The 27,474-nt window shown below is 39.5% G+C and overlaps 1 protein-coding gene across 16 annotated transcripts in view; it reads right to left on the bottom strand.

Annotated features, from left to right (window-relative positions):
* The window catches only part of Psi (P-element somatic inhibitor), a 487,743-nt gene that overhangs the window by 126,925 nt on the left and 333,344 nt on the right, over positions 1 to 27,474 (bottom strand). For 8 of the 16 annotated variants that reach the window (XM_071678305.1, XM_071678371.1, XM_071678332.1 and 5 more), the window contains 3 exons: positions 24,917 to 25,180; positions 22,855 to 22,982; positions 20,600 to 22,265 (listed from right to left, as the gene is read on the bottom strand). In XM_071678305.1, the coding sequence (XP_071534406.1) occupies positions 22,908 to 22,982; positions 24,917 to 25,180 (339 nt within the window). In that variant the 3' untranslated portion in view covers positions 20,600 to 22,265; positions 22,855 to 22,907. Of the gene's footprint in view, positions 1 to 20,599; positions 22,266 to 22,854; positions 22,983 to 24,916; positions 25,181 to 27,474 lie in introns of those variants that run through there. The other 8 variants (XM_071678409.1, XM_071678383.1, XM_071678435.1 and 5 more) reach the window with 3 other exon arrangements.

The following is a 27,474-nucleotide window of genomic DNA, read 5'->3' as shown; positions in this document are numbered from 1 at the left end:
ATGGGCTATGGATAGAGTTGTGCGCAGGAGGGTGGATGTGCTGGAAATGAGATGTTTGAGGACAATGTGTGGTGTGAGGTGGTTTGATCGAGTAAGTAACGTAAGGGTAAGAGAGATGTGTGGAAATAAAAAGAGCATGGTTGAGAGAGCAGAAGAGGGTGTTTTGAAATGGTTTGGGCACATGGAGAGAATGAGTGAGGAAAGATTGACCAAGAGGATATATGTGTCAGAGGTGGAGGGAACGAGGAGAAGTGGGAGACCAAATTGGAGGTGGAAAGATGGAGTGAAAAAGATTTTGTGTGATCGGGGCCTGAACATGCAGGAGGGTGAAAGGAGGGCAAGGAATAGAGTGAATTGGAGCGATGTGGTATACCGGGGTTGACGTGCTGTCAGTGGATTGAATCAAGGCATGTGAAGCGTCTGGGGTAAACCATGGAAAGCTGTGTAGGTATGTATATTTGCGTGTGTGGACGTGTATGTATATACATGTGTATGGGGGTGGGTTGGGCCATTTCTTTCGTCTGTTTCCTTGCGCTACCTCGCAAACGCGGGAGACAGCGATGAAAAAAAATATATATACATATATATATATATATATATATATATATATATATATATATATATATATATATATCATTTATTTATTTATTTATTTTGCTTTGTCGCTGTCTACCGCGTTAGCGACGTAGTGCAAGGAAACAAACGAAAGAATGGCACAACCAACCCCACATACACATGTATAAACATACACACCTACATACGCAAATATACAAACCTATACATCTAAACGTATACATATATATACACACACAGACATATACATATATACACATGTACATAATTCATACTGTCTGCCTTTATTCATTCCCATCGCCACCTCGCCAAACATGAAATAACAACCCACTCCCCCCTCATATGTGCGAGGTAGTGCTAGGAAAAGACAACAAAGGCCCCATTCATTCACATTTAGTCTCTAGCTGTCATGCAATAATGCACCGAACTCACAGCTCCCTTTCCACATCCAGGCCCCACAAAACTTTCCATGGTTTACCCCACACGCTTCACATGCCCTGGTTCAATCCAATGACAGCACATCGACCCTGGTATACCACATCGTTCCAATTCACTCTATTCCTTGCACGCCTTTCACCCTCCTGCATATTCAGGCCCCGATCGCTCAAAATCTTTATCACTCCATCTTTCCATGTCCAATTTGGTCTCCCACTTCTCCTCGTTCCCTTCACTTCTGACACATATATCCTCTTGGTCAATCTTTCCTCACTCATTCTCTCCATGTGACCAAACCATTCTAAACACCCTCTTCTGCTCTTTCAACCACACTCTTTATTACCACACATCTCTCTTACCCTATTATTACTTACTCAATCAAACCACCTCACACCACATATTGTCCTCAAACATCTCATTTCCAGCACATCCACCCTCCTGCGCACAACTCTATCCATAGCCCACGCCTTGCAACCATACAACATTGTTGGAACCACTATTCCCTCAAACATACCCATTTTTGCTTTCCGAGATAATGTTCTTGACTTCCACATATTCTTCAACGCTCTAAGAACTTTTGCCCCCTCCGCCACCCTATGATTCACTTCCGCTTCCATGGTTCCATCCGCTGCCAGATCCACTCCCAGATATCTAAAACACTTTACTTCCTCCAGTTTTTCTCCATTCATACTCACCTCCCAATTGACTTGTCCCTCAACCCCACTGTATCTAATAACCTTGCTCTTATTCACATTTACTCTCAAATTTCTTCTTTCACACACTTTACCAAACTCAGTCACCAGCTTCTGCAGTTTCTCACATGAATCAGCCACCAGCGCTGTATCATCAGCAAACAACAACTGACTCGCTTCCCAAGCTCTCTCATCCACAACAGACTGCATACTTGCCCTTCTTTCCAAAACTCTTGCATTCACCTCCCTAACAACCCCATCCATAAACAAATGAAACAACATTGGAGACGTCTCACACCCCTGCCGCAAACCTACATTCACTGAGAACCAATCACTTTCCTCTCTTCCTACATGTACACATGCCTTACATCCTCGATAAAAACTTTTCACTGCTTCTAACAACTTGCCTCCCGCACCATATATTCTTAATACCTTCCACAGAGCATCTCTATCAACTCTATCATATGCCTTCTCCAGATCCATAAATGCTACATACAAATCCATTTGCTTTTCTAAGTATTTCTCACATACATTCTTCAAAGCAAACACCTGATCCACACATCCTCTACCACTTCTGAAACCACGCTGCTCTTCCCCAGTCTGATGCTCTGTACATGCTTTTACTCTCTCAATCAATACCCTCCCATCTAATTTCCCAGGAATACTCAACAAACTTATACTCAACAAACTTATACCTCTGTGATATTTCTTTTTTTTCATACATATTTGACATTTCCCACATTAGCAAGGTAACATTAAGAAAAGAGGACTGAGACTTAAGATGATATATGCTCACTTGGCCCCCTTCTCTGTTCCTTTATTTGTATTAGAGAGAGAGAGAGAGAGAGAGAGAGAGAGAGAGAGAGAGAAAAACATTAATGAGATGCCATAGATTGTGGCATTCCATTTGTCATGCTAAAATGGGAAAAAAAATCTAGGCTTTGTTTCTTTTATCTTTTTTTTATCATACTTTGTCGCTTTCTCCCATGTTAGCTAGGTAGCGCAAGGAAACAGACAAAAGAATGGCCTAACCCACCCACATATACATGTATATACATATACGTCCACACACGCACATATACATACCTATATATTTCAAAGTATACATATATATACATACACAAACATATACATATATACACATGTACACAGTTCATACTTGCTGCCTTGATTCATTCCTGTCGCCATCCCGCCACACATGAAATAACAACCCCCTCCCCTAGCATGCAAGCGAGGTGGCGCTAGGGAAAAGACAACAAAAGCCACTTTCGTTCACACTCAATCTCTAGCTGTCATGTATAATGCACCCAAAACACAGCTCACTTTCCACATCCAGGCCCCACAAAACTTTCCATGGTTTATCCCAAGACGCTTCATATGCCCTGGTTCAATCCATTGACAGCACGTCGTTCCAATTCACTCTATTCCTTGCATGCCTTTCACCCTCCTGCATGTTCAGGCCACGATCGCTCAAAATCTTTTTCACTCCATCTTTCTACCTCCAATTTGGTCTCCCATTTCTCCTCGTTCCCTCCACCTCTGACACATATATCCTTTTTGTCAATCTTTCCTCACTCATTCTCTCCATGTGACCAAACCATTTCAATACACCCTCTTCTGCTCTCTCAACCACACTCTTTTTATTACCACACATCTCTCTTAACCTTTCATTACTCACTCAATCAAACCACCTCACACCTCATATAGTCCACAAACATCTCACTTCCAACACATCCACCCTCCTCCGCACAACTCTATCTCTAGCCCAAGCTTCACAACCATATAACATTGTTGGAACCAGTATTCCTTCAAACATACCCATTTTTGATTTCAAAGATAATGTTCTAGCCTTCCACACATTTTTCAACGCTCCAAGAACTTTCGCCCCCTCCCCGACCCTGTGACTCGCTTCCACTTCCATGGTTCCATCTGCTGCCAAATCCACTCCCAGATATCTAAAACACTCACTTCCTCCAGTTTTTTCTCCATTCAAACTTACCTCCCAACTGATTTGTACCTCAACCCTACTGTCCCTAATAGCATTGCTCTTATTCACATTTACTCTCGACTTTCTTCTTTTACACACTTTACCAAATTCAGTCACCAGCTTTTGCAGTTTCTCACCCAAATCAGCCACCAGCACTGTATCATCAGAGAACAACAAATGACTCACTTCCTAAGCTCTCTCATCCACAACAGACTGCATACTTGCCCTTCTTTCCAAAACTCTTGCATTCACCTCCCTAACAACCCCATCCATAAACAAATGAAACAACATTGGAGACGTCTCACACCCCTGCCGCAAACCTACATTCACTGAGAACCAATCACTTTCCTCTCTTCCTACATGTACACATGCCTTACATCCTCGATAAAAACTTTTCACTGCTTCTAACAACTTGCCTCCGCCGCACCATATATTCTTAATACCTTCCACAGAGCATCTCTATCAACTCTATCATATGCCTTCTCCAGATCCATAAATGCTACATACAAATCCATTTGCTTTTCTAAGTATTTCTCACATACATTCTTCAAAGCAAACACCTGATCCACACATCCTCTACCACTTCTGAAACCACGCTGCTCTTCCCCAGTCTGATGATGCTCTGTACATGCTTTTACTCTCTCAATCAATACCCTCCCATCTAATTTCCAGGAATACTCAACAAAAACTTATACTCAACAAACTTATACCTCTGTGATATTTCTTTTTTTTCATACATATTTGACATTTCCCACATTAGCAAGGTAACATTAAGAAAAGAGGACTGAGACTTAAGATGATATATGCTCACTTGGCCCCCTTCTCTGTTCCTTTATTTGTATTAGAGAGAGAGAGAGAGAGAGAGAGAGAGAGAGAGAGAGAGAGAAAAACATTAATGAGATGCCATAGATTGTGGCATTCCATTTGTCATGCTAAAATGGGAAAAAAAATCTAGGCTTTGTTTCTTTTATCTTTTTTTTATCATACTTTGTCGCTTTCTCCATGTTAGCTAGGTAGCGCAAGGAAACAGACAAAAGAATGGCTAACCCACCCACATATACATGTATATACATATCGTCCACACACGCACATATACATACCTATATATTTCAAAGTATACATATATATACATACACAAACATATACAATATACACATGTACACAGTTCATACTTGCTGCCTTGATTCATTCTGTCGCCAACCCAGCCACACATGAAATAACAACCCCCTCCCCTACATGCAAGCGGGTGGGCTAGGGAAAAGACAACAAAAGCCACTTTCGTTCACACTCAATCTCTAGCTGTCATGTATAATGCACCCAAAACACAGCTCACTTTCCACATCCAGGCCCCACAGAACTTTCCATGGTTTACCCCAAGACGCTTCATATGCCCTGGTTCAATCCATTGACAGCACGTCGTTCCAATTCACTCTATTCCTTGCATGCCTTTCACCCTCCTGCATGTTCAGGCCCACGTCTATCAAAATCTTTTTCACTCCATCTTTCTACCTCCAATTTGGTCTCCCATTTCTCCTCGTTCCCTCCACCTCTGACACATATATCCTTTTTGTCAATCTTTTCCTCACTCATTCTCTCCATGTGACCAAACCATTTCAATACACCCTCTTCTGCTCTCTCAACCACACTCTTTATTACCACACATCTCTCTTACCCTATTATTACTTACTCAATCAAACCACCTCACACCACATATTGTCCTCAAACATCTCATTTCCAGCACATCCACCCTCCTGCGCACAACTCTATCCATAGCCCACGCCTTGCAACCATACAACATTGTTGGAACCACTATTCCCTCAAACATACCCATTTTTGCTTTCCGAGATAATGTTCTTGACTTCCACATATTCTTCAACGCTCTAAGAACTTTTGCCCCCTCCGCCACCCTATGATTCACTTCCGCTTCCATGGTTCCATCCGCTGCCAGATCCACTCCCAGATATCTAAAACACTTTACTTCCTCCAGTTTTTCTCCATTCATACTCACCTCCCAATTGACTTGTCCCTCAACCCCACTGTATCTAATAACCTTGCTCTTATTCACATTTACTCTCAAATTTCTTCTTTCACACACTTTACCAAACTCAGTCACCAGCTTCTGCAGTTTCTCACATGAATCAGCCACCAGCGCTGTATCATCAGCAAACAACAACTGACTCGCTTCCCAAGCTCTCTCATCCACAACAGACTGCATACTTGCCCTTCTTTCCAAAACTCTTGCATTCACCTCCCTAACAACCCCATCCATAAACAAATGAAACAACATTGGAGACGTCTCACACCCCTGCCGCAAACCTACATTCACTGAGAACCAATCACTTTCCTCTCTTCCTACATGTACACATGCCTTACATCCTCGATAAAAACTTTTCACTGCTTCTAACAACTTGCCTCCCGCACCATATATTCTTAATACCTTCCACAGAGCATCTCTATCAACTCTATCATATGCCTTCTCCAGATCCATAAATGCTACATACAAATCCATTTGCTTTTCTAAGTATTTCTCACATACATTCTTCAAAGCAAACACCTGATCCACACATCCTCTACCACTTCTGAAACCACGCTGCTCTTCCCCAGTCTGATGCTCTGTACATGCTTTTACTCTCTCAATCAATACCCTCCCATCTAATTTCCCAGGAATACTCAACAAACTTATACTCAACAAACTTATACCTCTGTGATATTTCTTTTTTTTCATACATATTTGACATTTCCCACATTAGCAAGGTAACATTAAGAAAAGAGGACTGAGACTTAAGATGATATATGCTCACTTGGCCCCCTTCTCTGTTCCTTTATTTGTATTAGAGAGAGAGAGAGAGAGAGAGAGAGAGAGAGAGAGAGAGAAAAACATTAATGAGATGCCATAGATTGTGGCATTCCATTTGTCATGCTAAAATGGGAAAAAAAATCTAGGCTTTGTTTCTTTTATCTTTTTTTTATCATACTTTGTCGCTTTCTCCCATGTTAGCTAGGTAGCGCAAGGAAACAGACAAAAGAATGGCCTAACCCACCCACATATACATGTATATACATATACGTCCACACACGCACATATACATACCTATATATTTCAAAGTATACATATATATACATACACAAACATATACATATATACACATGTACACAGTTCATACTTGCTGCCTTGATTCATTCCTGTCGCCATCCCGCCACACATGAAATAACAACCCCCTCCCCTAGCATGCAAGCGAGGTGGCGCTAGGGAAAAGACAACAAAAGCCACTTTCGTTCACACTCAATCTCTAGCTGTCATGTATAATGCACCCAAAACACAGCTCACTTTCCACATCCAGGCCCCACAGAACTTTCCATGGTTTACCCCAAGACGCTTCATATGCCCTGGTTCAATCCATTGACAGCACGTCGTTCCAATTCACTCTATTCCTTGCATGCCTTTCACCCTCCTGCATGTTCAGGCCACGATCGCTCAAAATCTTTTTCACTCCATCTTTCTACCTCCAATTTGGTCTCCCATTTCTCCTCGTTCCCTCCACCTCTGACACATATATCCTTTTTGTCAATCTTTCCTCACTCATTCTCTCCATGTGACCAAACCATTTCAATACACCCTCTTCTGCTCTCTCAACCACACTCTTTTTATTACCACACATCTCTCTTAACCTTTCATTACTCACTCAATCAAACCACCTCACACCTCATATAGTCCACAAACATCTCACTTCCAACACATCCACCCTCCTCCGCACAACTCTATCTCTAGCCCAAGCTTCACAACCATATAACATTGTTGGAACCAGTATTCCTTCAAACATACCCATTTTTGATTTCAAAGATAATGTTCTAGCCTTCCACACATTTTTCAACGCTCCAAGAACTTTCGCCCCCTCCCCGACCCTGTGACTCGCTTCCACTTCCATGGTTCCATCTGCTGCCAAATCCACTCCCAGATATCTAAAACACTTCACTTCCTCCAGTTTTTCTCCATTCAAACTTACCTCCCAACTGATTTGTACCTCAACCCTACTGTCCCTAATAGCATTGCTCTTATTCACATTTACTCTCGACTTTCTTCTTTTACACACTTTACCAAATTCAGTCACCAGCTTTTGCAGTTTCTCACCCAAATCAGCCACCAGCACTGTATCATCAGAGAACAACAAATGACTCACTTCCTAAGCTCTCTCATCCACAACAGACTGCAAACTTTTCCCTCTCTCAAAAACTCTTGCATTCACCTCCTTAACAACTCCATCCATAAACAAATTAAACTACCATGGAGACATCACGCACCCCTGCCACAAACCAACATTCACTAAGAACCAATCACTTTCCTCTCTTCCTACTCGTACATATGCCTTACATCCTCGATAAAAACTTTTCACTGCTTCTAGCAACTTTCCTCCTACACCACATATTCTTAATACCTTCCACAGAGCATCTCTATCAACTCTATCATATGCCTTCTCCAGATCCATAAATGCTACATACAAATCCATTTGCTTTTCTAAGTATTTCTCACATACATTCTTCAGAGCAAACACCTGATCCACACATCCTCTACCATTTCTGAAACCTGCATGACTCCTTCTTCTGTTTCCCCTTTTAGAAAGTTAAAATACAAGGTGGGGAGGGTTTCTAGCCCCCCCTCCCATCTCCTTTAGTCGCCTTCTAAGACACGTTAGGAATGCGTGGGAAGTATTCTTTCTCCCCTGTAGCACTGAATTATAGTTGGAATTCTCTCTGGCCATGGTACTGATTCCCTTCTAGATGGTCAATTGCTTTAATTATTCCTCCTCCTGATAAATTATAACACCTGTAAAAGGATGTTTGTTATAGAGATTAAATAACTGAGAATTTTTTCATTCCCACTTGCACTAAATACCAACTTCTCTTATTTAATTCATATTTTGCATATTCTTGAAGGGTCTTATGCAAAACTATCCAAGTCTTTGAAAGCTCCAATTCTTTTTTTTCTTTGTTCAAGAATGTAAATTGTTGAGTGATTGGGTCTTAAGTTGTGGTATGTGGGTGAGTGAAAGACCTTGCTTGATTCTGCTATGGGTCCAGTTTTCAAGACTGGATATGAATGACAGGGCAACAGAAGGGGCTTGTAGGGTTTGATGATGGGTAATATGTTTCTGTTTCCAAATGACTGGGATTTTGTTGTATGACAAGTAAATAAAAATATCTGAGAGTTGATTACATTAGAGGTAAAGTGTTTCATGTAAAAAATTGTCATGGTTACTTTAAGGGGAGTTATCAAAGGTTTCTGTGTCATTTTGAATATTAGCTGGTGTAAAGTGTGGGTTACCTATTTTTGGGGGATGAATCTGAATAGAATTTTCATGATTGTCCTGTTTAGGGATATGGTTGGTTTCTATTTAATTTTTGAGTTTCATTTAAGGGTGGGAATATGTTTTGGGTTATAAGTACTTCATGTGTGGGCAGTTAGGTGGTGTGGAGCTTCTTTACTGTTCTCCAGAGCTAGTTGCTGCTGGGTTTGTAGTACATGGTGCCATGGAAGGTATGACAATTTCCAGTTTGTCTTCCTGAGATTAGATTAGAGAGGGCAATTATTTTCTCATGGAGCAGAATTTATCCTATATTCTCTGCTGGTTGTACATGCTTTTACATGAACGTGTTTCTTTGCTTTTTTATTGCTTACTAAGCCTTTGTAGTATGTGCTTTTTGCTGACATGATGAAGTGTCAAATGGCTCAACACAGGAAAGGAAAACTAACCAGAAAGAAGTTTTGAAACTTCCATTCTTTGTAGTGTGAATACTGGCTAATCTGACAACCTTTAGTTTGAACAAGTCAAGGAAGTTAGAACCTGTGAACATTTCTAAACAGTATTGAGAAGTGTCATCCTCACATTATGGTACTTTATAAACAAATCCCTGATCTGCATTAACTCCATGCTGGCATCAATGCTATTTAATTGACAGAATACCTCAGTACTAGTACTCAATGAAATAAGAGACAAAAGTGCACCAGCTAATACTGAGCACAGCACATAAGAGTTCAAGTTAACTTTTATAGCATCACAAATAGAATAATACAATTTTTTCATGTCATTTCTGGTTTTGTCCCATTTTTCATTATGGACTAATTGTGATGTCTTTGTAGACTAGCTAAGGCCTTGGCTATTGTAACACAAAGGGACTTTAATGGTGGTGGTTGTTTAGTGAATAAAGACATATAGATGAAAATTCTTTCTTCCATTCTTTATTGTATTCTATATCAACAGAACATTTACCTAATTTTTTTTGTATACTCTGGGCATGTTTCAACCTCTTAAAAATACTATTCACTAAACAGTCACCTCCCAATTTTAGCCTAAAAACTCAACAGTTATAGTGGTATATAAGGAAATATTAGTATGCTCCAAGAGGTCCTTCAGTGCAGAGCTGGGGCACAAAAGGTTATGGCTGATGCATGTGGTTGTTAGAAGAAGTAAGTTCAAAGTCTGATTAACCTGTTGTGTAAGCTGAGGATGCTGAAAGGGTCAAGTTGGTTTTTGAGTAGATCACCTCCAAGATTGTGGGTGTGAGCATTGAGCCATGAAGATGGGTGAGGGTTTAAATCTTCACCAAAGTAGGTGTTAAGTTCTGTAGTTGGGAAGTGAATCTTTCAGGGAATGTGGTGAGTAGAGGTATATAAAAAATGATGATGATGGTAATGTATTAATCCTGCAAACTTTAAATGGACTGTGTTGTGATTACTTGTGATCCAATCTGTACTTAGGCAGAGTCTGCAATGGGGATATTGTAGTAGAAATGCATTACCCTCATCGTCCATCTCAAGATTGTGTAATTATAGAATAAGGGTTGGTTTGGGAGTATGTCAGTATTTTCAGATCAGCACTATGTGTATGTTATTTCATGAAACAGGATGAGTACTTTAATGTTTATGTTTTTTATTGATGCCACTGGTGTTAAGTTGAAAGATTTATAGTGTTAACTGGGTTCTGTGATGTGGCAGAAGTAATTTGCTTAGGGTGAGGTTGTTTTGCAGCTTTGTTTCATGGGTGCTTCTACTGGAAAAGTGCATGATCAGGTGGGTTCTTAGAATGTATAAACAGCAACTGGCACCAGAGTTTGAAGAGTCTGCTCCACTTTAAACTATGCCTCACCTGTCTGGTCTTCCACCCTCTCAAAAGCAAATATAAGAAAACTGCAAACAATACAAAACAGTGCACTGAGAACAATCACTGGCTGCCTAGGAACCACAAATACACACCTTCACAATGAAAAAAAGATACTTCCAGCATAGTACCAACATAAAATGCTCAGCACTTAATTCTAAACAACAGCACTAGACCCCTACCCAGACCATTTGATAACTAACCACCAACCCCCAAGGTATAATAAATACAAAGTGTACCTTTACTCACAGACCCCTCATCTCCAACAAATATAACACTTACAGAAAACATGTACACCCTGAACTAAACCAACTCAAGTCTTAAACTCCAACCCATGGGACAGATAACCATTAGAAACCACAGTCCCAAGACAAATGTGAGTCACACTCACCTGTCTAAAGCTGTGGGCATCACCGACGTAACTACTGTAATGAAGACACTGAGCACTTACTACTAAACTGTCCTGCACTCTCTGCACATAAACACACACACAAAATCAGTCCCAAACAGAGGATGTGGTCAGCTTCCTGAGTGCTGTAGGAGCCTCATATAGATATATATGACTCCTGGGGGCAGGAAGTTGGAAGATATACATACCTGATGATACCATGCTATCGCAGAAAACTGCAAACAATTATGAATATATTACAAGACTGAATTATGGCTTTACTATTTTCATAAGCGATACATCTTCCATCTTTCCCCAAATATATTTAGTGCTTTTCCAATACATTCAACAGTTGCAGGCCCAACTATGATGTGTATATCAATAAAAAATTTTCCTTTAGTGTTTTTGATGTTTCATTACTATGCAAATGATGCCACTACTATTAATACTACAAACAAGTGCGTGAAATGACAGTGATCTAGCCTCAGTGAAGGTGCCTTCTTTTTTTTAAATCTTTCTTTCTTTCACACTATTCGCCATTTCCCGCATTACCGGGGTAGCGTTAAGAACAGAGGACTGGGCCTTTGAGGGAATACCCTCACTTGGCCCAATTCTCTGTTCCTTCTTTTGGAAAATTAAATATAATGCAATAAAAATGTTATGTACTATTTTTCAGTCTAAGTAAACTAAGTCATCAATTGACTGCACTTCTTATAGCCTCACACTAATATCAATGATATGTAAAGGAGAACATGGTGCATTTTTCATCTAGAAACCTAAGTCTACAGCAATGATTGTATGGGCTTCCAGTTGTCAGGAATACACAATCTAGACACCTACCTGCAAGGATACTTGCTTCCTTTAGGCATCCATTACTGATTGGTAGGGATCTTTTCTTTTCCATTGAATCTAGGTCCATGATCAGGGAGATTGTTTTTTCTGTCTTTCATATTTTTCAGTTTCCCACGTTATCGAGGTAGCACCAGGAACAGACGAAGAAAAGGCCTTCTTCACACACATCATTCTCAACCTGTCATGTGTAATCCACCCAACCCATAGCCCTTTCTCCATAACCAGGCCCCACAGACATTTCTGTGGTTTTACCCAGCTGCTTCATATGACCTTTTTTAAGTCCAGTGATGGCATATCTCCTCTTGTATAACACATTGCTACATTTCACTCTTTCCCATTCATGCTCTTGCATGCTTCAGGTCCAAATGCTCAAAATATTATTCACTAACTCCTTCCACCTCCAACTTGGTCTCCCCTTCCTCCTTGTCCCATCCATTTCTGACACACATATCCTCCTTGTCAAACCCTTCTAACTCATTCTCTCCATGTGTCCAAACCATTTCAGCACACCCTACTCAACTCTCTCAGCCAAACCCTTCTTTAATACCACACTTATCTCTTGCCCTATCATAACATACTGAACAGATCCTCCTCACACCACATATTGTCCTCTTCTAAACTATATCTATCTACATCTCTGATGCCTGTTCCCTCCAGGAAATCCCAAAAGTGGGTGGCCATGGCAAAAGTCTCCATAACTAGAGAACTTCAATGCCACTTCTTAGCCTTTAGAGACTCATCCTTAACAGCCACTAGCAAAATGCAACTCTAGCATGGCTTCCAGAGGCTCCTACTGACTACTTAGTGTATCTTGCACACATTTTCATCTATAGCCCATGCCTCCCATTCATACAATATTATTGGGACTATCATTCCCTAAAACATATCCAACTTTGCACACCAAATAATGATCTCCCTTTCCACACATACCTTAGGGCTCCCACAACCTTCACTCCCTCACCCAACCAATGACTCAATACAGCTTCCATGGTTCCATATATTCTGCCATGTCCACTTTTATTCAATTTACTCTTTTCACACACACTCCTAAGCTCAAACACCAACTTCTGCAGTTTCTCACTTGAATCTGTGACTAGTGCCGTATTATCAGCATACAACCATTGACTTGCTCCCAAGACCCTTCACACCCAAAGACTCCACACTACAAGTCTCTTGCAATTACCTCCCTCAACACTCCATCCATAAAAAAATTTAAAACAGACATGGTGACATCACACACCCCCACCCCAGACCCAACTTCACCTGGAACCACTCCCCTCTACCTACTTGCACACAAACCATACTCTCTTGATATAAGCTCTTAAATTTTTCAACCAGCTTTCCTCCACCACCATATATCCATTATAACCCCTAAAAACTCTCTCTATCAAGCCTCCAATATGCTTTTTCCAGATCCATACATACCATATACAAATCCTTCTGTTTCTCCAAGTATTTCTTATGCACATTCTTCAAAGCAACCACTTGATACACATTTTTCCTTCCCAATCTAATGCTCTATGCATGCCACCCCAACCTCCATCATCACTCTTACAAACAACTTACCAGGTACACTAAACAAATTTTTGCATTGGTAATTCGAGCCACCTTTGTTCCCCTATATACAATGGCATATACAATGCATTCTGCCAAACCCAAGTCACTCCACTATGATCCACCAATACAATGAAATTCCTAGCTAACCAATCAGCAACATAGTCAACCCCTTTCTTTGAAATTCTATTACCATACCATCTATACTTCAGTCGGCTTGCCATATTTCATCTTACACAAGGCTTTTACCACCTCTTCTCTCTTTGTCAATCCATTTTCCATGACTCTCTCACCATGCATGACTTCCTGACCTAAACACCTACATCTGCCACACTATCATCAAACACATTCAACAATTCTCCACAGAACTCACTCCATCTCCTTTCCAACTCATCACTGCATGTTACTGCTTCCCCATTTGCCTCCTTCAATGATATTCCCACCAATACCTTCTCTCAATATCAACCTCATTCCATCTAATTCTCCATTCAATTTATATTTGCTCACTAATTTGCCCTTTATTTCAACCTCTACTCCTACCTTTCTCTTGACCCCCTGCCACTTCCACTTGTATATATCCCAATCATTCACACTTCATTTCTTGTATCATCACCCTTTTATCTTTAACTAGCAACTTTACTTCAACATCCCACCACTTGCCACCCTTTTTCACCTGCCCACCTTCCACCTCCTGCATACCATACACTTCTCTTACACATGCCAGCACTGAGTTCCTTAATACTTTCCATTACTAACCATATAAAAGAACCTATAACATAAAGAGGAACTGAAAAAGAGAATGGAAGATAATATTTGCAACTAGCAAAAGTAGACCAAAATATTTTGACGACAAAATAAAGAATGCAAACAAGCAAATAATGGAATCAAACAGAAGGGAACAGGGACTAAAAGAAGAACAGTGTATGGACCTCTTCCTAATATTCTTGTTTACATACATTAACAGAGAAATAAACAAAAAGTCTTAGACTAGACCTAGACCATTCAAAGAAGCTGACACTTAGGTACATGCCCCAAAATAATATGTTAAATGTCAATAAACCAATACAAGTCATGGTTATATGAAAAGTTTAATGATTTGATGAGCATGCGGGAGACAGCGACAAAGCAAAATAAATAAAAAATATAAATAAAAATATATATAAATAAATAATTGCTTTACTGTAATTATTTACTTATATATATAAATAAATATAAATATCAGAAAGTGGTATAATCAAAGCAACTGGCTCCAGGGCCTGACGGAATGCTAGCTATCAGTCTTAATAGGATGAAAAACAATAGCAAAAAATCTTACAATGCTCCTGAAACACAGCATGGACCAAGCAATTGCAGCAAATGTACACAAAATTGCATACATAGCACCAATATACAAAGGGTAACCCAAATTACTTCCAAAACAATCAGATCAATTAGCCTAACCACACAAAATCAAAGTATTTGAGAGAGTAATAAAAATCATGAAACAGAACTTATTTCAGACAGATTCATAAATGAAGGGCAGCTTGGTTTTGTCCCTTTAAGTACACAAACACAACTACTGGCACATTAAAAAGCCATATATAAAATTTTGGATGGGAAAAGAATGGACACTGTTTTCATCATTTTGCAAAACCATTTGATATGAAAATAGTGAAGTGCTATAAAACAAAATGGCAAGTCAAAACTTAAAAGAAAAAAATGTAAATATATCAAAAAGTATTTTTAATCAACATAAAATTCAATGTACTTGTCTGGGGTACTGCAAGGATCAGTTCTGGCTGCAATACTCTTTGCAAATCATGATTTCAGACACAGATAAGGAAGAAAGAGTGTAATCAGATGTTTTGGAGATGACATGATAAGAATCTATGCAATAGAGAGAGCGGAAAATCAAGAAGAACTTCAAAGAAACCTGGACAATATCTACGTGTGGGTAAATAATAACTTAGTGGAATTTAATGAAGAAAAATCTGACAGTAATGAGACAGCTAACACTATTGCAATGCCTACAAACTGAGGCCATACAGGAAAAGATGTAGGGAAAGAAGAAAGAGAGATGGGATTATTTATTAGTGAAAAATTTGAATTCAAGGAATATATTGAAAGAATAGTGGTTTCAAATCAAATACCGAGTGAAATGACAATGAAAACATTTGAAACAAGGGACAAACAATAATGAAATTGCTTAATGAAAATATAAAAAGTAGGAAGAGAGGCGAGTAACTGCTTCCCAGAGAAGGTCGGTCTGCAGCAGTGGTGTGTGACGTCTCCATGGACAATTTGTTTATATATAGGGTGGTTTGGGAGGTAAATACAAGTTTTGGAGCGAGGGGTGAGTATGCAGTCTGTTGGGGAAGAGAGGGCCTGGAAAATGAGTCAGATGATATTCAACAATGATACAGCACTGGTGGTGGCTGATTCGAGTGAGAAACTGCAGTTGGTGACTGAGTTTGGAAAAGTTTGTGAAAGAAGAAAGTTGAGAGTAACTGTGAATAAGAGCAACGTTAATAGGTTCACTAAGATTGAAGGAAAAGTTAATTGGGATGCAAGTTTGAATGGAGAAAAATTGGAGGAAGTGAAGTGTTATAGATATCTGTAGGTGGACTTGCTGTCAATGGACTGAATCAGGGAATGTGAAATGTCTGGGGTAAAGCATGGAAGGGTCTGCAGGGCCCGGATGTGGATAGAGGGCTGTGGTTTCGGTGCATTACACAAGACAGTTATAGACTGAGTGTGAACGAATGTGGCCTTTTATGTCTGTTTTCCTGGCACTACCTTGCTGAAGCATGGGGTGGCGATGGTGTTTCTTGTGGGGCAGGGTGGTGCCAGGAATGGATGAAGGCAAGAAAGTATGAATATGTACATGTGTATGCATATGTTGATATGTGGGGGCATTTATGTATATATATGTATGTATATGAGTGGATGGGTCATCCTTCATCTGTTTGCTGGAGCTACCTCACTGACCCAGGAGATAGAATCAAGTATAATAATGATAAAATAAAAGTACATTTGCATACTTTTGTATGTATGTATACAAAAGTATGCAAATGTACTTTTATTTTAATGTGAATAAGAGCAAGGTTATTAGGTACAGTAGGGGTGAGGGTCAAGTCAATTGGGAGGTGAGTTTGAATGGAGAAAAACTGGAGGAAGTGAAGTGTTTTAGATATCTGGGAGTGGATCTGTCAGCGGATGGAACCATGGAAGCGGAAGTGGATCATAGGGTGGGGGAGGGGGCGAAAATTTTGGGAGCCTTGAAAAATGTGTGGAAGTCGAGAACACTATCTCGGAAAGCAAAAATGGGTATGTTTGAGGGAATAGTGGTTCCAACAATGTTGTATGGTTGCGAGGCGTGGGCTATGGATAGAGATGTGCGCAGGAGGATGGATGTGCTGGAAATGAGATGTTTGAGGACAATGTGTGGTGTGAGGTGGTTTGATCGAGTAAGTAACGTAAGGGTAAGAGAGATGTGTGGAAATAAAAAGAGCGTGGTTGAGAGAGCAGAAGAGGGTGTTTTGAAATGGTTTGGGCACATGGAGAGAATGAGTGAGGAGAGATTGACCAAGAGGATATATGTGTCGGAGGTGGAGGGAACGAGGAGAAGAGGGAGACCAAATTGGAGGTGGAAAGATGGAGTGAAAAAGATTTTGTGTGATCGGGGCCTGAACATGCAGGAGGGTGAAAGGAGGGCAAGAAATAGAGTGAATTGGAGTCATGTGGTATACAGGGGTTGACGTGCTGTCAGTGGATTGAAGCAAGGCATGTGAAGCGTCTGGGGTAAACCATGGAAAGCTGTGTAGGTATGTATATTTGCGTGTGTGGACGTGTGTATGTACATGTGTATGGGGGGGGGGGGTTGGGCCATTTCTTTCGTCTGTTTCCTTGCGCTACCTCGCAAACGCGGGAGACAGCGACAAAGTATAAAAAAAAAAAAAAAAAAAAAAAAAACATTTGCATACTTTTGTGTTGCAAGTCTAATCATCTATCTATATCTCTGATGCCCATTCCCTTTCCATGAGTGAATTCCAGTGTTGTTAAGTTTATTGTGCCTCATCCTTAGCAGGCCATTGGCAGGGGGCAGCTCTAGCGCAATTTTTCAGAGGCTCCCACTTAATGGTCCTTCTGACTACTACTACCTAGTGTGTCTACCTAATGTTCCAACCTACTACTTCTACCTGATGCTCCCACCTAATGTCCCTACCTACTATTTCTATCTACTGCTCCAACCATTTTGCCAAAATGCTGGACTAGGGCATAGCACTCACCACAATAAAATCAAGAGCTATGAAGAATGAGTTGTGTGTTGTCAAATGTTATGTGTGACAAAGAGAGATTGCATGTCAATTGTCAGAATGCAAGTAACCGTTGTTTGGGTGAGGCAGAGAGAAAAGACAGCTACCTGGGTCAGAGGAGAACAGCTTGACAACCACTGAAGTGCTAGCTCACTACACACGCATCATTAACCCTCCCAATACCCAAGCAGGTGGTGCTGGTGAAATAACTCTCTGGTTGGTGGCTACATACCAACTACTAACTAGGGTAACCAGTAAAGCAGACTGAAATAAACAAGACAGAGAGAATACAGTAACATTTCACGAGATAAATGGAATGGTTAATATGAATTACAAAGAATGATTCAAAGAACTTGAGCTTTACTGACTTGAATGCTATATGGATAGATACATGATGATATAAGCAAAGCAACAAATAGAGGGAATGAAAAAAAAATAATATGAGACTTGAATGTCATATGGATAGATACATGACAATATATGCAAAGCAACAAATAGAGGGAATAGAAAAAAAATTAATCTGAAAGCAACCAGACAAGGATAATACAGAATCATTATGTCAAGTGTAATTCCTGGAAACATACCAAAAATGCATAGGAAAGTTACGTGAATGCCTAGCAAGTTGGAATTATTATTCAATGCGATATTGCATGATCTAAGAAATTTAAATGAAGTCACTACAGAAACATTCGAAAGATATGACTCATGTTTAAAGCAAATACCAGATGAACCTAGATTGGATATTATGCCAAAGGAGTAACTGCTGAAAAAAATAGCATTAAATAACAAGCAAGACAAGTTAACGGACAAGGCGAGGTGGTCAAGAGGAACAGCATTTGTCAACATAAGGTCAAGAGGGAGCGAAATGCAATAGCCTTGTCAACATGGCAAAATCTCTTTGTGTGTACTTATGGGTTTGTGGGTACCCACTTCCCTAGTTCTGTTTACTTTCACCTGCCATTCTACTCTTAATCTCCAGGTATTTCCTCACACAAATCTCTTTTACAGGCTCACATACTTTCTCCAACCTTTTCTCACCTATGTCACCTTTTCTTTTCCAAATACCTCAACAAATATTCATCCTCCCCTCTAACAGGTAATGATAAGACATTCCACCAACTACCCTTACCAGTATATTCACATCCAAGTCTCTCTCTTTTGCACACCTATCAATTACTTTGTACATCAATATTGCCCACTGACCATTTTCCTTACTCATCCACATATATATGCCCCTCTTCCTAAACCAAGTATTCCCAATCACCAGCCCTTTTCCTTACTCATCCACATATATATGCCCCTCTTCCTAAACCAAGTATTCCCAATCACCAGCCTTTTTTCAGCACACAACTCCACACGCATTTAACCATCTCTATTCATCTTGCTAGTGACCCCATCCCCCTAATTATATCCCTAACTGTTAAATTACTCATTTTTGCATTTAAATTACCCACCACTAATAACCAGTCTCTTGCTTCAAACCTGTTGACACAGTCACTGCCCCAAAAACACAAGCCTCTATATCATTCTCCTCATGGACAGGGGCATAAGCACTAATGACTTTAACCCAGATCAGTCAGGAGCTGACTTCCTTACAATCTTTCAAAACATATTCCCACACCTGCTTCAGCAGAAGTGCTACTCTCTGTAGCTCTTACCCTCAAACTTAACTGAGTTTAATCCTACAACATTCCTAACCATTCTTTCCAATTACTCTGAAACTTGGTTTCACATAAAACTATTCCATCTAGATTCCTTTCTTTAAACATATTACTTATCTGGAAGTGATTTAAATTTGTTCAGCAGGTAAATCTTTCATACACTGTTAAATCATTAACTGGACAAAGATAAATAGAAGGTGAATGGGAACAGATGACAACAACCTTTGGTTACATGGTCTAAAATGTGACAATACAGAAAAACAGGTATAATTATTCAATGAAGACTTGGTAAGGTGCTTTAAAACTTGTGCAATTATGTAAATGAGCAAATAAAGAGATCATTAGTCTAAAGATTTTGTATTTAGGATGCTTTTGCCAAGCAAATGACAGATGACCATATACAATGGACATGTCTATAAGAATGGAAGGGGAAAACGGATGTGCATCTCACCTCAAAACTCAACCTGGTGGGTGATGAATAGTTATGAGACATGTTAGTATGAAATTTTGTTTACTTCATCTTGAAACCCAAGTTACATACATGAAAGAGCTATAATGCTGCATACAGTTGATAGATATCATGTAAGTGAGCAAGTTAAACAATGGACAAATGTATAAAAATCATTTTAAGCCCAATGTGAGATATAACACATGCAAGACCACAGACATTGCAAATCAAATCAATAGATATGCTACTCTGCCTTACAGTTTCCTCTAGAGTTCACATTACCTGCAAACCTCCATATATCATTCTTCTAAAAGTGTAATACAACATGCTATATAAACAATAAAATAGCTGGTAATGGAGAGAACTTTGATAACATGACAATCCATTTATGTGGCCTTTATTACAAAAACTGAACTTCTTCATTTAACTCATAATATCATTAAACTAATATTATACTTACGTATTTAACAGATGGTTAAATAAAACATCACTCATCACACACCTTTATTACTTGTCTTATATACCAGTACAAGGATGCTAGGGCAAAAAGGACACAGGACTGGAGTTAGGAAGGTTTTTATTGGTCGTCTCAATGATACACCGGCCAGTGGCAGCAATTGAGCAAGTCTGTGAAACTCCAAAAATTCAGTTGGAAAACCTTCATATCATGAGGAAGTGAAAAATTAAAAATACTTGTGATGATTTACCTGACGAAACTCACCAAGAAAAATAAAATTTAAGATGTGCTTTCCATCAAGGGCGATTACTAACCTATGCAACTATACACCTTTGTCAAAAAACATAAAGGAACAAACTTTTGCTGACCTGGCCTATCAAGTGCACATCACCTACCAATTCGACTCCCACCCATGTGCTTGGAATGAGCTGAACCTCTCACCACCACTGACAATCAGAATGTAGGTATTATCAAAATGCATGTATCATAAAGAATAATGCGGGTAACTAATAATAGAGACGGGTTCGGTTCATAATGGTTATCAAAAGGTAATATTCAATGCCATATTAAAAAGAAACACACCAGGAAGAGCACCATTCCTTCAATGTTATCAATGAAAAAAAAAAAAAATAAATATATATATATGTATATATATATATAAATGGAAATAAAAGACACATCAATTGCAAATATAAAATGTAAATTGGTAATTGATAAATGTGCCCTGCCATGAGCACTGACAGCTGCGGCAGAGCAATAAAGACTACAGCATTAATGTCATCCGCATGGATGTAAATGGGCATAATAATAATCTAGAGTATCACTGACTACATTTACCTGTTTGTCGCGTGGTGATTGTGTTTCTTCTTCCTCCTTAACTCATTTCCCTGAATAGCCTGTAATGATATTGGCCGTAACAAAACACATGACATTCAAAAATATCCGAAATAACATTACGGTATAGAGGTAATGATTCCTTGTGTATATATATATATATATATATATATATATATATATATATATATATATATATATATATATATATGTATGTATATAAATATATAAAGAAAACGATAGCGTATCACGGAAATATTAACCTGTAAAAGGAGGTTAGGAAATTACACGAAAAATTTCAATGGCATTATCGATATGAAAATATAATAAGGGATAATTTTCAATAATGGAACTGTGTGGAGAATAATATGCAGAATAGGCACATGGTACATGGCTTAAAAGAGTAAGAATGCACATTTCTGAGAGGTCAGCGAAGCCCACCCCAGCTACCCCCATCAAACAATGAGATTTTCCCCTAGCACAGCAATAAAACCTACAGTTATCTTGTACAAGGTATATTTTTCACATTAGGCATAATTATAGAAAGAGTAAACTATGTGGCATATTTACAGGATTTGATAAAAAAAAAAAATTCTTAGTTAACAAGAACCCTCTTACAGTTATGATAATAATAATAATAATAATAATAATAATAATAATAATAATAATAATAATAATAGTAATAATAATAGTAATAATAATAATAATAATAATAATAATAATAATAATAATAATAATAATAATAATCATGGTAGGTATAAGTGACACGAAAATCATTGTACATCTTGAAGTATGCAGCAGCTTCATACCATCCTTATGAATAGCATCTCATATCATCGGGGAACATCATGACATCACGAATAAGATATCGCAACATGATACATTTTGAGGCCAACAACCCACAACTGAAGTCTTCAAGGCAACAACAAATGGGTCTGAAAAAGACAAATCAACACATTGTTCTCTCAGTTTGTAGTAATGTCCCTGTAAGAAAGTAAAGGTTAGCGTGAAACATCGAGGTTCAACTTGGCAGGCTACGGCTTACTCACCCTCCAGGGAACCTACCATGTTGGCTGAACCCTTGTCGCCTGAGACCCCATTGGTGCTCCAACAAGATCGCGATGTGTGGCACAGGCTAACTCCTGCACTTGTACTTCCCTATGCTTTAAGGCAACAGCAGCAGCAGGAACTCATTACCAAGGATGGTAGGTGTGTTGGGGATGAGGGGTGGTGGGATTCAGAGGTTGGATGTGGCCTTACCAGCCAATCACCTTGGTACTTCACAGTGCAGCAAGCTATCACTAGTCATATTGCCATAGTGTCATCAACAGTTACATGAAACAGCCATACAAACTGAGACTACAAAGGAAGTCAGATCTGAGTTCTACTGCCAAAGAGATTTAAAAACCATCTTGGCTTCCTACAAAAGGATAATGAAATGTTAAAAACTTTTCAAGTTACTTCAGTACGATGACTCAGATCTGACAAAACCTGAAATGGAAAAATGTATGAGGTTAAACTTACCTATCATCTAGAAGAGCAAGAGCTGTTTCCCAAGAGTGACACGTGTATGTGAACTAATATCCCTGATTGAATGTAGGATTATACATCGGTGCTCCTGGACCTCCACCTGGTGGACCACCTGCACCTCCCTGAAAAGACAAAACCATTAGCTTAAGATAACCATACATTTGAGGAGAAGAAGCTACATAATAGGCTGCAACCTTCAAGCTGGGGGACTCGCCCAATCTGTGGTAATATCTTATTGTATTGGATGGTGCATAAAAAATATAATCAGCACATATTTCCAATATTTATCAAAGTAACCAAAGATAACTTTGGTAATCTATAAGAGACCTCCTGATATTTACATATATAACAGGTCTTCAACTAAGCATGGCATCATCAATACAATAGTTTTGTCACCTAGCCTAACATAACTGATGCACACATCCAACCAACCAAAACCTGACACAGCCATAGCAACACTCATAAGGACATAAGTATCATTTTTTAGCAAGAAACAATTGGTCCAGATCGACTGTTTCCAGTAACATTCTACATTGTGTGTGAGTATGTGTGTCTGTGTGGATATGGGTGTGTTTTACACTCACAATGCCCTGTCTGTTACTTAATCGCTTCCAGCCCTAGGAGTCCCTTCTATCTTTATCAGGTCCCTACAGCACTCAGGAAGCCAGCCACATCCATCAGTCAGGACCATAGGATATAGTCCGTAAGGATGCTGTGATGTCTCTACGTACAGAAAGTTAAAGGCAAATGTGAATGCACAGTGTCTTCATTGTGGTAGTCTCTTAGCCTTGCATATATGTACTACATCCCAGCCTAAGTCAAAAGCCTATTTATCAACTAACTCCAAGGGGAAGAATGATTTGTTGGGTTGACTGCTGCACCCAGGATTTGAACCCGAGTGGGCCCATGCATGAATCATGGCCAGCAGAAGTAACCACGACATCATGGAAGCCTCTCTCTCTCTCTCTCTCTCTCTGTCTCTGTGTGTGTGTGTGTGTGTGTGTGTGTGTGTGTGTGTGTGTGCGCATGTGTGTTATGGGAACAGAGCTTTTTACTAGAGATGCCCCCCCCCCCCCCCCATCTCTTAACCTTGTATTTAAGTATAAAGTCTTTACTCCTACGTGTGCATTCATAAGCACACACAGTAGTGTGTGATTACAACTCACCTGTTATGGGTATTGAGTTCCACACTTGTGTCACCCCATATGCGTGTGTGTGTGTGTGTGTGTGTGTGTGTGCACGTGATGACTGTATGTAATTACTATTTGTGTTTAAAGGAAATACAGCTTTACACTCATGTCGGCCCATCTTCTTAACTTATCTTCTTAACGTATTTGAGTACCATGTCTTTACTGTTATGTATGTATGCACACCCTTGCCTATGTCAGGTATCCATTTTATCAAATTAAACCTAGGGAAGGATGAATGCCTCAATGACCTGTGGACTGGCTGTTGCAACCAGGATTTGAAGATATGCAACTTTGATCCTGGGCAGCCCACACATGCATGACAATATGTAATGTTAACTCGTGTGTGTGTGTGTGTGTGTGTGTGTGTGTGTGTGTGTGTGTGTGTGTGTGTGTGTGTGTGTGTGCCTGCCTTTGCAGTGCTATAATACTTGTGATGTTATGTGCAAATAGTTTTACAAATGATGTTCATGAATGTGTACATGGCAGATGGGTGCATATGCCTACGACAAAATGTGAAAGAAAGCAACTGGGAGGAGATATGGACAAGAGAGATGATGAAAAATATTCTATTCATACACACACACAAATGTTTATCATACACAAACAGCACCACACAAGATGCATAACCATCTGTCATACAAAGACACACACACAACTGTACATTTTCTGAAGGCTTGCTTCCAAAGTCTCCAGCAGTCTTGACCCTATTTTATCACTTCTGCAATCATAAGTACATAATTAGAATTGTCAGTGTTTAAAAATTAGAGCACTAACATGAAACACAGAAATATTAACAACCTGCAAAGAGGGCAATGGTAAGTTTGGAAAAGGTCATACTCTTATCAAATGTGTGCCCCATTACTAACCTTAGCAGCTTTTATTTGCTGCTCAATTTTATCCGCCTCAGTGTGCATACCCTGTGACCGGTAGTACTCAATCCACTGTTGGGAGAAGTCATTCATCCCGGCAGCCGACTGCTGGGGAGGAGCTTGACCGTTGACTGGTACTGGTACTGTTGGTGCAGTTGCTGTACTGGCTGCTGCTGCTGCTGCAACTGCTGCTGCTGCTCCTGGGTTTCCTCCAAGTTGATGTGGGGCACTTGGGACTGCTGGTGCCCCACCCACTCCTCCCTGGCCCAACAAACCACTCAGGGTCAGTCACCAAAACTACCAACCTACCTTAACTTGCCACAACGCTACCATCACTGCCACACAAACTGTTGGTGTGTGTGTGGAATGATGCTACCCCTTCACATATGTTATAAGGCATTTAAGTCATGAGTTTGTTTAAAGCTGAATCTACCTTGAAAAAGGCCATATCTTTAACATTCATATTATCTGATTTAACATTAACATAAATCTCTTACTTTACCAGTCATTAAACTCAAATAATAATGGCCTATAGTAAAACTTTAAAATTCAATCAGATTAGAATTATAGAATCTCAGAATATATCTTTAAATTATATGTTTACAGTCAAAGCTATACTACACCTTTTTAATTTTTGGGGAGTGGCAGTCACCAAGTCGAACAATATAGAAGCAAGTTCCTGACCATTCTGGCTTAAAAAAAAATGCTTACCGTACATACTATGTGATGTCTATAGTACCTGACTTACTTAACCAACCACCTTCAACAAGTATACACACATAAAAAAAGTACTCATTAGTGTACAAATCACCAGTAATAACCAACCTGGGTTACTGTACCCTTTACCACAAATAGCTGATGCATCTAAAGTATAAAATCAATCCAATACACAAATTAGTAAAAACAACATAAGTGGGAGTGGAGAACCTACTTTGATAAGAATTCTCTTTTTGTTTTGAGAATGGTGGTTCCTATATATGTCTAGAAGGTCCTGCTAAGTACTAACTAGACTCAAATTAAGGTGATGAACATTTGCCAAAACAATTAGGCAACAGTTTAGTAAGTTAGAGAAAACCATATCACAAATTCATCCCTCACAATTTATCATATCAACCTCTACCACACTCATGAGTAGCCAAAGCATCGATCCCAGTTCTTGAAACAAAATGGAGAGTCATTAAATGGGAGGAAAAGTTTCTTTGCATTCAAAAACTCTAATAACAAAGGAAAGCTCTCCCATTTTAGTCCTGCTTACATTTTTTTAGGTGAACAAAGTGAACAAAGAGTGTTCTGCAATGAGCCTAACCTGATCAAAATGGAAGGATGAATGCCACCACCAAAAATCAACAGTTCTCTCTTAAAATTAACTGAATCACTAGCTACTTTATGCACTGCATTAACTTGTAAACACAAGAAAATATATCATAAATCCATACAACTTTCCCTAAAAGAGAACAATCATAAGATGTCATCTGATAAGTCCCTCCTGAACAACTAAGAAATCACAGATCAAACAAAAGAACTTACCCTAAAAAAATGTTCTGTTCAGAAATTGCCACCATTCAAAATTAAATGGTAAATGATCAATGAGAGGTAAAAGGGTAAACACATACATACCCTTCATGTTTCTAATACAGGAGTTTTCACAAGAGCAATAAAAACATCCAGTAAAAAAAAAAAAAAGTAAATTCCTTTTTTTTTCTAATATTAAACTAACATGGAAGAAGAAAGTTAAGAGTAAATGTGAATAAGAGCAAGGTTATTAGGTACAGTAGGGTTGAGGGTCAAGTCAATTGGGAGGTGAGTTTGAATGGAGAAAAACTGGAGGAAGTGAAGTGTTTTAGATATCTGGGAGTGGATCTGGCAGCGGATGGAACCATGGAAGCGGAAGTGGATCATAGGGTGGGGGAGGGGGCGAAAATTCTGGGGGCCTTGAAGAATGTGTGGAAGTCGAGAACATTATCTCGGAAAGCAAAAATGGGTATGTTTGAAGGAATAGTGGTTCCAACAATGTTGTATGGTTGCGAGGCGTGGGCTATGGATAGAGTTGTGCGCAGGAGGATGGATGTGCTGGAAATGAGATGTTTGAGGACAATGTGTGGTGTGAGGTGGTTTGATTGAGTGAGTAACGTAAGGGTAAGAGAGATGTGTGGAAATAAAAAGAGTGTGGTTGAGAGAGCAGAAGAGGGTGTTTTGAAGTGGTTTGGGCACATGGAGAGAATGAGTGAGGAAAGATTGACCAAGAGGATATATGTGTCGGAGGTGGAGGGAACGAGGAGAAGAGGGAGACCAAATTGGAGGTGGAAAGATGGAGTGAAAAAGATTTTGTGTGATCGGGGCCTGAACATGCAGGAGGGTGAAAGGAGGGCAAGGAATAGAGTGAATTGGATTGATGTGGTATACCGGGGTTGACGTGCTGTCAGTGGATTGAATCAAGGTATGTGAAGCGTCTGGGGTAAACCATGAAAAGCTGTGTAGGTGTGTATATTTGCGTGTGTGGACGTATGTATATACATGTGTATGGGGGGGTTGGGCCATTTCTTTCGTCTGTTTCC

Source organism: Panulirus ornatus, chromosome 2 (genome assembly GCF_036320965.1).
Source record: "Panulirus ornatus isolate Po-2019 chromosome 2, ASM3632096v1, whole genome shotgun sequence".
In the NCBI taxonomy this organism is placed as follows: Eukaryota; Metazoa; Arthropoda; class Malacostraca; order Decapoda; family Palinuridae; genus Panulirus; species Panulirus ornatus.
Note: the sequence above shows the minus strand (reverse complement) of the source record. Positions and strands in the feature narration are given on the sequence as shown.